This window comes from Pseudorasbora parva, chromosome 12 (assembly GCF_024679245.1).
Source record: "Pseudorasbora parva isolate DD20220531a chromosome 12, ASM2467924v1, whole genome shotgun sequence".
Classification (NCBI taxonomy): Eukaryota; Metazoa; Chordata; class Actinopteri; order Cypriniformes; family Gobionidae; genus Pseudorasbora; species Pseudorasbora parva.
The window spans coordinates 29696150-29710817 of NC_090183.1; the positions used below are offsets into that span (position 1 = coordinate 29696150).

General features: G+C 36.6%; 1 protein-coding gene across 1 annotated transcript in view; it reads right to left on the reverse strand.

The window, feature by feature from the left end:
* The window catches only part of cachd1 (cache domain containing 1), a 99646-nt gene extending 86560 nt beyond the window's left edge, over window positions 1-13086 (reverse strand). The window contains exon 1 of the mRNA XM_067459809.1: window positions 12625-13086. Within this exon, the coding sequence (XP_067315910.1) occupies window positions 12625-12975 (351 nt within the window). The 5' untranslated portion in view covers window positions 12976-13086. The remainder of the gene's footprint in view (window positions 1-12624) is intronic.
* Window positions 13087-14668: the final 1582 nt, after the last annotated feature.

Consider the following 14668-nt stretch of genomic DNA (forward strand, 5'->3'; position numbering starts at 1 on the left):
AACTTTAACTGCAATTCATCGACTGGCTACTAGGGGCAGGCTCCAGACGGGAGCAGAATCTCATTGAGCCAACTTTACAGCAAAAAAAAAAACATGTTTAAAGCCTGGTACAAATTGTGGTTCTGATCTACACAGCTAATTTTGCCTTTCATGACAACATGAAAACTTTTTTTTACAGTCTATGATCTCTACCTGTTGTGATAATATAAAACTCTCCTGATATTAGTAACAATTACAGAAGAATAAAATAAAGCAAGAGTTCAGTTTGAGCAGATGTTTTATACCATCATCAATGTCATCATCAGATGACAGATTTCCCATATTGAATGTCTGGCTTATATTCACAACATCAAACATTTTCAACATCTTCAAAATCAATATTTTGATTGCTGACAGCTTCTTCACCACATGACCAATCAAGTGACACTAATATTTGATTGTGTTCAGTATTTGCTCTTTAGTAAATCACAGAGAAATTTCAAGTTTTGCTGATGAAACTTCCTATTCTTTTGTTTTCTGCCTGCGGTAACTGAGTCACTTCATCGTGTATCAGACATTGCCATGTTGTGGAATAAAGGTGAATTGCACTTATTCAGGCATCAAAGATTAATTTATTGTTGTGCAGAAAAAATATACTCTTACATACCTCACGTCCTTAGCAAACAACTTCCACAAAAAAGATCGATAAGAAAACAGGGACTATTGTGCTTGTTATACTGTCTATAATGAACTGACCATGGAAAACTAAGAAGCTTATTGTCTAACATTTAAAAAATGATTGAGAAGGAAGGTAGTGAATGATTTCCCGGGTCCCTAAAGACCCGAGGTATGCGCTTAAGGGTTAAACTTTATTCAAATTAACTGTAAAAGAGGATGAGATGAAGGCAAAGTTAATCTGAATGTAAACAAATTCTCAGAAAGAAGAAAGCTCAAACGTTTTTCATGAAAATTAAATAAAAATAAAACATGTTTATAAAATAAATAAATAACTATTATAATGGTACTGATATTGCTGTACCTTTTATTACTAATGTATTACTAATTTCTGCATGCTGACATGTGTCTTAACGTGCTGTTATTTAGGACTTAAATATTAAGCAAAACCGCAAGTGAAAAAAAAGGTCAAGCATAAAACGTTAATAGAGACACAGGTCTAACCATATTATGCCTCTCATGAATAAAAAGGAAATGTGCCCCAAGTGACACAAAGAGGAATTCACACCTACCCTCTTATCTCAAAGGTTATCAGATGAAGGGGTCTGGATGGGATGCAAACTACTGACCTCTGTATTTATGGACCCTCTTTAATCTCTAAATCAGGGAGTGACCCCTGATCAAACACAGTGGGTGCTCTCTCATCCTCCCTCCCTTAATCTCTAAACGCATCCTTCTTTTATCTGAGCTCCTTCCTCTGTGATGGAAAAAAAACTAGTTTTGCCAAAATTTCTCAAAAGACAGAACATTTCGGTTTATATATTAAAGGCGCTTCCTAGAACTAATAAAACAAGGTCTGGCATAGGGCCACTTCTCAGAAGCATATGAAGTAAAATAATCGATTTCCACAATGTCTGTTAGGTGAGCACTTTAATATTCCGAACAGCTTAGAAAAAAAAGGGAAAAAAAGATAGAGCTGGATGGTAATAGCAGGTTTGAATGGAATCAGTTTTCAGGATTAATGAAGTAGAGTTCATTTACTCACTCACTCACAGTGAATGGGTTTGGCTGCATAGACATTGTCCTCCTCACCCTGTCATTTCAGGGCTGTTCAGACCCCCACCTACTCCTCCCACACTGAAACATTCCTGCTTCAGACACTGCCTATCAAAATAACTCCTTATAAACATAATACATGAGTCTCTGGAAACCCTAAAGAAAAAAAAGCAATCCATTCATAATGCACATTCTCTTAAAAATCAATAAGGACCAGGGAAAACTACTCCAAGATTACATCAACAGCCTTTAAAAGTGAAGATAAAAGCTGACGAAAACTAAAACTGAGTTACAACAACTTTTTTACAAATCGAATCAAAATGTGTTTTGAATGTGTTTTTTTTGCTCAGGACTGAAAGAATTTACCGACTTATAATTTGTACTCGAACACACTGAATATGAATAACACAAAGAAATAGATACACAAAATACAATTAAAATATGCAATAAAAATATTCCTTAAACCCAAAGAAACATTCACCCTCCCGTCAATCCAAAATCGGATGCTTTTTAGCTCAAGAAATGCAAGAATATGTTAATTGAATAAATGCGAATGATATTTGCTGATTTATTTTTTACTGACCCTGCCACACACAAAAAAGTCTTGTTTTTGTTGTTGACCCATGCAACTTTGTATGCTAATGATGAATATGCTATTACCAAAATTTTAAATGTCGAAATTCTTGATTCCAATTCTATAAAAAAACTTCTAGCCTGACTAACAAACATTATTTTAAATAATAAAATAAGAACTAACGCAAACTACAAGCATAGCACAAACAAATACAACACAAATTATTTGAACAGTTTAAAATCTAATGTTAAATATCAATGTAGATCCTTAAATGATAACCAACTCTTCAATGCTATAAGTTTCTCTGTTTATTCAAAAGACAAACAACAACAACAAGGTTATCGGGATGGTCTAGAGCCTGGGGATAGGGGCCGTCAGTTTAAAAAGAAAAAACGTCTGGTGCGAATGCGGTAAGGGCCCTTCTCGTCTCTCTCAGTGAATGTGAGGCCGTATCAGAGGAGAGGGGGAAGGAGATCACAGTCCCAAAAAACATAAAGGTTGAAGAGAGAACAAGCACCAAGCCACCCTGCATAGTCGTCCAACAAACACCAACACAGACACACTTCTGAGAGCGCAGTGGGGCCCCTGGTCTCCCATCCCCATCCCCCATGGGATAGGGTAGGGTGTGTGAAGACCTCCCTATTGAAGACTCTGTGATAAGGCCCGATGTCCCATCCCAGGTCGACCCTGTAGGAACTTACTGAAAGAACCTTTTGAGCGCTGCACAAAGGCCAGTTCCCATGAAGCTTCTATTCTTCCCTACGTGTGTGTGAGAGAAAGAGCCCAAACTGATTAAATAAGGCCGGTTAATTACAGCTCCTGGTAAATAAAGGCCCTACAGAAGGCAGGCTCTTCTCCAAGAGAAAGGGTGGGGGATTTGCCTCTGGGAGATTGTGAATGAAAGACCTCCTCTCAAAAGCTTCCACACAGCAGACTTTCTAACTAGGTCGTTCAACAACAGGCGCATCCTAGCCGTGCAATGAGAAGCCCTCTCAGTGAAGTTTCGAGTGAATGAAAACTACGCCACAATGGCTTCGCCGAGGTTTGCTTTACCATGGTGATACCCGACGAAAGGACTGCAGGGGTGGCCTTTTTTCTCCTCACCGAAAGCCCAATTAAAAGCATACAAATGTTTTGCTGCGATGGACGGCAAGGAACGCTCCCTTTAAATTGTTAACTTGAGTCTGGGAGTGGTTTCAACGGGATACTGAAAATCGGTGAGGGGACAAAAGGACAGGGACAATGGAGTGAAACATAAAGCAGAAAAGATATGGGGAAAAAACAGGGCAACATGTGTACAGAGAAACCGAGAGAGCGGCTCTTCTGCTGCCGTCGTCACTAATTGGAATCAAACAGCTGGAGGAGGAAAGCAGGAATCACTTTTAACGCAATGACTGCTAGTGCTACAAAAACGCGAAACACTTTAGGAGTCTGGAGAAAGTGACATTAGACTATGAATTTCTGTGCCTGAGAGTGAACAGGGAACTCAAAGACCTAAACACACAAGCAACACACTATTACTCTAAAACTGTCCTATCATAATGAAGATTGTAAAATGTCATGTGATGTGACTAGACATGTGCCGATTTTCGATAATGCGATTTATCACGATAATGAATATGCACGATATTGTTATCGTGGGCACTTTAAAATATCGTAAATAATAATTTATTAACAATTTATAATTTTTTTTATAATGCATTCAAGAATACTTTGCCAATCAACCGTATAAATGCTCAACACCGCTGTATTCTGCGTCAAAGGGACATGCGCTCAGATATAAACAAGCCCAACGTGCGTTTGCACATGACTGAACCGGTGAAGGAGACGCGCTGCTGAAGTGCCGCTCAGTGACAGCAGAGGGCGCTGATGAACTGCAGAATGCGGCTGTTACCCCGGGAACCCCGCAAACAAACAAAAAACGCGTGTAGTTTTTAAAACATCCATTAGTTTTTGTAATCTCAATGTTGTTCATCAAGCACCAAATACTTAATAGGCTATTTATTTTCAAACTTAAACATTTTTATGTTTTAATCTGGACTACAACATGCCCTAATAATTAGAACGTTCTGTTATTGTTCAGTAAAACTTTGAGACATACAACTTCATTAGTTAACATGTTAATTCATTATTACCAAACTGACAATGAAAAATACTTATAAAGAATGAATCATTCTATGTTAATTTCTTAGTTACTGTTTAATAACATTAAAATCAAAATAACTTTGTTAATGGACCTAAGATAAAACTAACAATGATCAGTATTTCTTAACCAACATTACCAAAAACATTATACTTTCTGTACCAAATGTAGCTTTTGCTCAATCTTAGTGAATGCATTAAATAATGAGACCTTATTGTAATTTGTAAGCCTACTTGTTGCTCTTTATAGCCCAATTTTTTTGCAATTTAATCTGTTTGAAAATTGTACTTCTACAGCTCTGAAAAATATCAAGAGACCACATAACATTGATTTCTCAATGAGGGGTCTCTTAATTTTTTCCAGAGCTGTATATATTTTGGTGCATTATTGTATTTAAACATTCAGTTATGTTTGTTCTTACAAAAATAGTTCTTAAAGCTGTTATGCTATGGCAACACTTTTTTTTTTGCAACTTATTTCAATATCGTGATAATATCGTATATCGTGATAAAACTTCATCAATTAATCGCAACATGAAAAATTGATATCGGCACATGCCTAGATGTGACTACCCAAAAGCCTAATGAAGGACATTTATGAATATTTTATGATTAATAATTGATGTGTACATTTGCATGTATTAACAAGAAAAACATTTATTTTTACTTTACGCCACATTGTTTAACTTATCTTCAAAATTGTAAAAAGGTTTTTTAAAAATCATTCAATCTACATACAAAAAGTACATTTCTAAGAATATGGTCAAGTGTTTAAAATTATATTTTTGAAGATTTTTTACCCTTTATTCCTGTTATTTATATACACATTGAAAGGTTTGGGGTTCACTTCTATTCACCAAGAATGCATTGCATTCAGAAAGTGACAGTAAAGATCATAATAATGTTACCACAGATTAACATTTGAAATAGTTTCCACAAAAATATTAAGCTGCACATTTTCAACATTGATAATATAAAAATGTTTTTGAGCACAATTCAGCATAAGCTGAAATTTCAGCTTTGCCATCACATGAATAAAATGTATTTCAATATCATATATTAAAATTTTTAAAACAATTATCTTACATGGAAATAATTTCACTAAATTAATGTTTTACTGTCCTTCTGAAAAAAAACAAACAACACACAGCATTGGTGAGCATAAGAGACTTATTTCAAAAACATTATAAATTATTAGCGACCACAAACTTTTAAATTCAACAAATTTCACTGGCAGTATTTTTTCATAATATGTAATTAAAGCTGCTATTCATAACACTTTTGGTGTTAAAGATAATTAGATAATGAGAATGTACAACATTCATTCATTTTCCAAACCGTGTTTTTGTCTTACCCCGAATCATTATGGTGCACTTATAATAAGTGTTTAGTAGTGGTGCGGAGGAGCACAGTCCCTGCGTGACTCGCCATAGACATAAACAGAGAGAAGTAGATCCGGCTGCATGTGTTCTTCCGCAAGATCCATGCATATTAGGGTGAGTAATTAAAGGTAGGGTAGGACAGACTGATCTAAAACACTTTTGTCCAAATTTGTTTAAACTTTCTTTATATGTCAATACATAATTAAAATGTAAGTACTCTGAAAAGGAGAGTATAAAAACCGAGTGACTCTAGACTTTTTAATCTGCAATAAACACCGCTCATTATTTTCGTTCGGGGCGAAACAAATGATTGGCTTGGGCGACTGTCACTCTCTCGCTACCATGGCGACCACCGCTTTCGCTACAGGATCTCCCCACATGCGCGCACTCGTTTGATTTGAGCAGTTCAGGAGGCAAGAAACCTAGGCAAAATAATGGCAGAGAAAGAGCATTTAAAACTCACATTGCAGGGTTTTACAGTCAGCGAAGGCAAACAATGCAAAAAAAGGAAGACAATATGAGTAAAGGCAATGCACAAAAAGTCTTTGGATAAACAAAGAAATCAAACGCGAGTAAATATCTGCGTGGCTTTTCAACGATGGTGAGAACTGAGGGACCTGAAAAACGACTCATTGCTGGCTTTATTTCTGCTATCTTTCATTTTGATTATACATTTTTTTGGTTTATGTTTTCATGAAGCATATATCAAGAGCACATGAAGCTGCCTAATATAGACATAACATTACTTAGCATAAAGTTACAATGTTATACACTTAGCCATTAGTAGAGATGATAAATACTCAATATGCTTAGCTCAAGTTGCTTGCTGTTGTGTTGAATTTGGCAAAATTCAACTTTAGATAACAAAATGCATGTGTAAAAGCTAGTACAACGCATCCAGGAACTTTTTTTAAGAGCTAAGTTAGCTTTAGCTACTACTAATCAACAAAGCTTTCATCATGGAAACTCTTACATGCAAAACACTGTATATGTTATGAATCTTACACAAAATTCATCTTCATTACAATATAACTGATGTTATTGAAAAAAACAGATGCTACCCGTTTTCTTTGCCTTGTAAATATAACTAGCTCGTTACCAAATCAAACAAAAATATATTTTAAACTTTACCATTCTAGCTTGATAGTGAGTACTAAAAGACATATTATTTGTTTATATTCATACTGATAAAGTTAGATGTTTTATTACATGTGATTCTGACATGATGTCACTACATGCACACTGCTCGTCTCGGGTAAACAAAGCGCCTTCCAGCTGAGCGGTCGGTGTAGCGCGTTCATGTATTTTGGGGGCGTGGCTTTGGAAAGAGCCCAGAAGGTGGAGTGAATGAAAATAATGAGCTGTCTTTAAAACAGTCATGAGAGGTCTACAGACACTTAATTTTTATACTTTCTTTTTCAGAGTACTTACATTTTAATTACGTATTGATATATAAAGAAAGTAGGGCTGGACGATATGGCCAAAATTTATATCACGATATATTTCTTAATTTTGGTCGATACGATATAATTTCGATATCGATATGAACTATATAAAAGCTTTAGAAAAACTACCAAGAACTGCCACAAAGGATTTCTGTACCTACAAACTTCTGACAAATTAATTTGCCAAGTCTATGAAACCTCCTCCTATAAAACTATATAAAATTTTAGAAATAAAAACGGTACAAATAAATTAATGTTCACCTTTTATTTGTATTTAGCCTTTATACGAACAAGAAATCACCATCAAATAAACAAGACTCTCACTTCGCAGACGCAGTTTATTGAGCATTTTCTTTTAAGTTTTAAATTTCACTGAAGAACGATTCATAGCGCTATATTCTCCTTTTATGCAAAACTATACCTTTATCTACTGATGCACAAAAAAATAAATAAAATAAGACTCAATTCAGTGGCCTATTTGTGCCCTGTTTGAGATGAGTGCACGCTGCTTTTTGCAAGGCTTTAAACAGGAGAAAATGATACATTTTCGTGAAGCCATGTCTGACCGTCTTTCACAAGCTTTGAAAGGTAATTTAAATGAGAATGAACGCATTGGTGTTAATACATGACATTGTGTGCAAATGTGGAAAGTATTAAAACAAATGTGCCACTTGCCTCTTACCCAAATATGTACATGGATTATTTTTAACGCTTGGCATCGTATTATTAGACATTAGATTGATGCATCTATGTCGATGTATTGTTACACCCCTAGTCGGCACCTCTCCGGCACAAGTTTAATATCAGCCCCATTTGCACGGGATTCGTATTATCTGGGGACCTCTGGTGATTTGTAATAATTGCAGAGAATGTCTGTGATCTTAATCCCGTGCGAATCGGCCATGTCTGTAATTTGTAAAGTAAAAATTCCCCCGCAAATTAGCCTACCTACCATATTTCGCCGAACACCGAGGTCCTGTGATAACATTAGTCCCGTGCGAATCGACATCTCTGTGATTTGGCCAGGATTAGGCGGATTGTATATACTTTTTGCAAGCTTTTTTTCTCCCTGTGAGCATTTCTATCTTTATCTTTCACGAAGAACAAAGTCTGCATTCATAATGCGCACCGTTAATTCCCGTGCAGCCGCGCCCACACGGATTATACTTTCACTTTAGAATGAGTATCAATTTGAGAGTAATCTGATTGAATGGTGTGTTTAATATTAACATCAATACTGTTCTGAATGAAAAACATAACAGAACAGTATAGTACAATGACAATCTTGTTTAAATAGGCGCTTTTACATTTAGTTTTGAAACTGAATCTTCCGCCGTATATTGTCAGCTTCCTACTCGTGATAAATGAAATCTGATTCCTGCCGCTGGTCTGAGCTCAGTTCATGGCGTCTGTTCGCTAACTGAACGAAATTATATTTATTTATTAGGCTACTGTAAAATAATCAAAACGATATCGATGCCTGTTTATGATTTCATACAGCTATCTATAACGAAGACGACATCATATCCGGGAGAAGTCAGTAAATTCGAGTAAAATCACAGGCTTTGCTTATCCCGTGCGAATGCGCCACGCAAAACTCAGATGTGGAGGAGTCATTTCTCAATCACAGAGGTCCCTAGATAATACTAATCCCGTGCGAATAGTGCTTTAGATAGACGAACCACTTCCACGCCACTAAAGAAAGTTAGTCTTTCTTCTCTTATCAACTATTTATTTCTCCTATACTTGTGGAAGCTCGTTCAGTCACATTTGTGTTGCGGTCAGGGAAACTCTTTGTAGCTAAAACGTGCCGCGTTGGATCTATCAGCCTACTACTGCTGAGCACTGGCTGGCTGCGTGTCCGTGGTGTACGTCATCACGCAAGAAGCCAATCGTGTTCTGCTCTTTCTGATGGCATGCGCCCTGAACGTCAGTCATATCGAAATATCGGAAATGTGTTTAAAAATCATATCACCGTTATTGAAAAAAATTATATCGCGATATATATTGATATTGAATTATTGTCCAGCCCTAAAAGAAAGTTTAAACAAGTTTGGAAAAAAAAAGTTTTTTAACCAATTCCTACCTATCCTACCTTTAATGAAATCATTTTCATTTTTGGGTGAACTAACCCTTTAAGTGCAAAAAGTTTCAGACTGCAGCTTTAAAGGTGCACTGTGTAAATGTTAATTACAACCGCCCACCCCTCCCTTTCAAAGCACATAGAGAAGCTACGGTGGCCAACATAGGACAAAGATGTCGTCTGAGACAGCAGAGAGTAGTTAAAGCTCTGTAGAAAAGTTTATCCATTTAGGGCTACTGTAAAAACATGGCGGCACAAAATGGCGATTTCATTGTGGGGGACCCACGGTGTATGCAGGTAGAAATGGCTCATTACGTAAGGTCTTTATACACCACTGAAAACAGTTATGTATATTATATTGAATTTTTGTCAACATATCTACTTAAATATTACACAGTGAACCTTTTTGATAAAGAACATTTTATTTGTCAGAAAAAGTCTGATCCCAATTAAAGCATAGGGTTAGCATGTTTTTGTTGTTTTAGAAGAGATACCAAAAACAGAAGTATAATACAATAATTCCATTGTATTATTTAAAGTACCATGCAAAAACCATATGAAAGTTAGTTTCATGAGGTATTACCTGAGTAATACCTTCTGATAATCCACTGTGCACCATGGTACTGCCAAAGTACTACTATAAGACCAACGTTGAGTCGTCGATAATCTTCAACCAATTTCAAAGAAAACGAAGTCTACACAATCCTCAGAAGCTAATGGCAGGTCATGGTTCTCCTGACCAAGACCAGTGGCTGTTCCCCCCAGACGAGCATGTGCAGTTAAGCAGGGAACAGTTCCAAAGGTCACAGTCACAGCGTAGTGGACAGTCAACACAACAAATACTCCAGAGCTAATTGAGCATGGCAGAAAAGCCTTGGCCTCACCAACAACCTACTGTTACACACTCATCTACTGTAACTGAATTAGCTAAAGAACTTGTAGATGTGTGACCAGTTAGGCAGCGAGGAGGGGGTGGCCCATCATATTGGACCTCTTTGAAGGGGCCCCAGTGGCCGTGAGCTGATGGATGGACTGTCGTTAACTGGATGGGCTATTTGCAATGACTCTGTCTCAATGGGCTATTTCATCAGAGATCATCCCACCCAGAGACTATGAAATATCTTTCAAGCCAGGACTAATTTCCATTGATGAATCTAGCACAAAGACTGGTTCCTTTCTAGATCAGTCTGTAGAGGAGAAATCTAGATCTACAAACGTCACTGTGATATGAAGATGCCAGGAATGCAGTATAAGCCAATCCAATACCTAAAAGGTTTTGGATATTCCTATGACCACAGCACAATTTTCACTACAATCTTATCACGAACGACAGTCAGCTATTAGTTATACTGACGATGTTCATTGATTTGGGAGGACAGGACACTGAAAAAAGGATATAACAAGCGCCAGCCAAGTCTGGATAATCAATCCTCTAACCCATCTCTATTACTTTTTACACACACTGATTCAGAAGTACCATCATTACTCAATTAGGAGGCCTCAGTTCAAATAGCCTCAACTTAAACCAAAGCCACCAGTCTGATGGACAAACAGCGAGCTCAGACGAATAAAAAAGCAAATATACACAAGCTGAAATGTTTTTTACAGCACTCAGTACACTTAACAGGTGGTATTGAGTATTTATGTGAGCAACCCATCTTAAATTAGGAACTGACAGCTTAAATAAGACTGTTTGTTAAGGCATAAAAAATATTAAACAACAACCTAAACATTTTTTTAATGTAACTGGTCATTACTTGTGAAGCATGAAAGATAAACACTGACAAAAATCATATAGCATATCATATTAAATAGTGACATTTTGATTTGTCAAACAAAATGAATCTCATTCATAAACAAAAATACATCATCAAAAACTGGGGTGGGACTTGAATCGAAGCTACGATGCAGGTGTGACAGAATACACATGGCCAGATATGTTTTTACGGGCACTGCAATATTTAAACTGGAAGCAGATAGGCTAGTTTGTGGGAAATGACTAACTTAATGCACGGCTCAATGCAAGAGAAGAAAAATTGATCTCAACAACAGATATTCGGTGGAGGCTGCCAATTTGTAAATGTGCCTGCATGAGTAATTCATTCATTTGATTTACAACCAACTATAAGCCCAAAGGGAGCAGAGAGTAAGAGGGAAAAAGTGTGTGTGTGTGTGTGTGTGTGTGTGTGTGTGTGTGTGTGTGAGTGTGTGAGTGTGTGAGAGAGAGAGAGAGAGAGAGAGAGAGAGAGAGAGAGAGAGAGAGAGAGAGAGAGAGAGAGAGAGAGAGAGAGAGAGAGAGAGAGAGAGAGAGAGAGAGAGAGAGAGAGAGAGAGAGAGAGAGAGAGAATTAACATCTGAGTGTGACAAAGAAAAAAGGAGGAGCTATGACAGCAGTATGGTATGCCACAGATGAAAGGCCATTTGGATCTGGCCCCCTACTGCCCACCTCTGTGCGCGCGCGTTTACACCAAAACATCACAGCGCCACAACAAATTTGCCATTTGTTGCGAAAACACACTTTTTAATTGTTTTCGTAATTCATAGTCTAAAAGCTAAATTAATATGTTTATGCTTTTTAATATCCTTATGTCGAGCTTGAAACTTTACGGTAGAGGGTTAGAACATAAAACATAATTAGTGTGAAATTGCCATGAATTTCTCACACTGTGGTGTACACGTAATTTGCCTGATTTTGGTGGCGCCAAATCATTGTTGTGCATATTGAGCTATCTTTACAAAAATAACACGTTTAGATATTTTTATATACAACATATTTGCCCAATGAAAATTACCCAAAGCACACAACAACACCCCGCATTAATAAAGGTCAGTGAAATAAATGTACACATTGTCGGTTAATAAAATGCAGATATGTCCATATATTGACTGGATAAATGGGCTTACTGCAGATGTTTCTGATGAGGAAAAATGTACACGGAGAAAGTAAACAATGCTTTTAAATGCTGTTTTTGCATTTATATCATAAATGATGAGTGCACACAAGACTGAAAACAGTCAATCAATAAACTGCAATTGTGAGAACTGTCAACATGATTTTAAATGTTCGAAAAACTCTGAAAATGAACTGCATTTACATTGTACAAACAATTCAAACCATGCAAATAAGCATAAAGGTGTTGAAATGCACAATAGTAGAAAGTGCAAACTCTAACGAGCACTTTATATTACAACTTATTCAAGATTTAGACCAAACCGAGATTACAGACTGGCTATTCATTTGCAAACGTGCATTAAAAGACACAAGCTGAAGTTTTAAAATGTTATTACCTGCATGGTGAGAACACCCAGCTCCTGAGTAGACAGCTTCTTCATCTGCACTGCCAAAACTTGAGCCTCTTCCAGGATCGAAAACTCACTATCCGCACCACAAAATCCACCACAAACAAACACACACAGGGCGACTAGGCTCCACTTTGAAAGCTCCAGGTTATTCCAGTATGATCGGGAGTGTGTGCTCCACGCCGCGAGAGAGAATCGAGATCCTGTCCGCGCACGACTCGCCATTACGGCTCGATGCGCTCCTGCACGGGGAAAGCAAAAAACTTCACTGATTACTTCCCAACTTTCCCTTTTCACTTCTCCCACTTTCCGAACTCCAGCAGGGTTACGAAGTTGCATCAAGGCATAGTTTTAAAAACTCAAAAGCTGTTAAAGCGGGCAGCATTAGTTTCTTTGGCTGTTGGCGCTGAGTAAAGTGAGTGTGCGAGCGAGCGAGTGTGTGAGCCGGAGCATCACAATAGGAGTGAAAAGCAGGAGGCGCGCCATCCAAACACCGTCATGGATTCTGCAGAGCAGCTGGATTTGGAGTTAATCCTGTAATGTTGAGACTGGGGTCCCAGGGGCCCCTGTTTTGTTCTTCTGAAGTATTTGCAGCATTCAAAACGTCCAATTTTGCCTTTAAAATCGTGTCGTGCACCTAGTTAAAATGATCTTATTGAGGCGTTTAACCCTGTTTTACCACAAAGCCTGCACTTTGAAAGGTGATTTTTATGTAATCATAAAAAGAAGATTGTAGAAAAGTATTAACATTTGTATTTGTGGGTCAATCTGATGGCAAGAATACATTTTTTTTATTTTTTTAATATTATATTTTTTTTAAATATCTTCTGAGTCAAGAGTATTAAGGGTTAGTAATATTTGGACCATTTACTATGTTTTTTTGTTTGTTGTTTTTTTTACATTTATAGAAACTTTTTTTAAAATTTCTAAGTAAAATATGTCAACTGAATAATTTATTTGAAATATATTCAAATAAATTGTTTGTGACATGTTTGTGACATCTAAACTTACCTACAAAACCAAATCATCATTTAAAAACGAAAGTAGCTGGAAGTACACAAAATAGCACAATAAACAGGTAAAACACCAATGTTGACATTACTAAGCCTTGAATAGAATAGAATATTCTAATTCTTAGGTTTACACGCACCACAGTCAAATTTGAAACAGGGTTCAATACCTATTTATTTATTTATTTTAATATAGAATTAAAAAAATAGAAAAGAAAGAAAGAAAGAAAGAAAGAAAGAAAGAAAGAAAGAAAGAAAGAAAGAAAGAAAGAAAGAAAGAATTGAATAATTGAATAATAAGAAAGAAAGAAAGAAAGAAAGAAAGAAAGAAAGAAAGAAAGAAAGAAAGAATTGAATAATTGAAACTCACAAGACACCATGTCTTTGAGACCTCAGATAAAGAGTAACCATGCAGTTTTTAACCATAAAATTAGTTAAAGTCAAGAATCAGCTTGATATATCTCAATGTAAAGCATGTGAGCTATAAACTGCAAGAATTAACAAATTCAAGATGTAGCCTAAATCTCTTGAACTTGCATCAGAATTTACATGTCATTGCAAAACCTGCAAAATGCAGTGCGAAATGTGTGGTTTGTGCGGGGGCATTACGATATATGCATGTCAACCTCAGAAAAGTACTGGAACCTCCAATAAGTAATGGCAAATATGTCATCTGAACAGTGTGGTAAGAGAGAGCCTATATTGAGAATTTGAGGTGGACTCCAAGTGTGAGGGAATGAATGGTTTTGTGCATTCTGTGATTTTCTATGTGTAATGGACTTGTGAAACACTATATTTTTATGCAATTTAAAGCTAAGATGCATAATAATGTGGTCTGACCTGTGGTTAGGAGTTGTTTAAGGCAGTTGTAAAATGACATTCATTTTGGGCAACTGAAGATGCTTTGGTTCCTTAGTATGGTTCTCTCAAAATAACACTTTTTACAGTTATGTCCTAAACTGCAGTCTTCCATTGAATTAATCTATGTGCAGTATTATTTAATATCAAGTAGTGTGTCATTA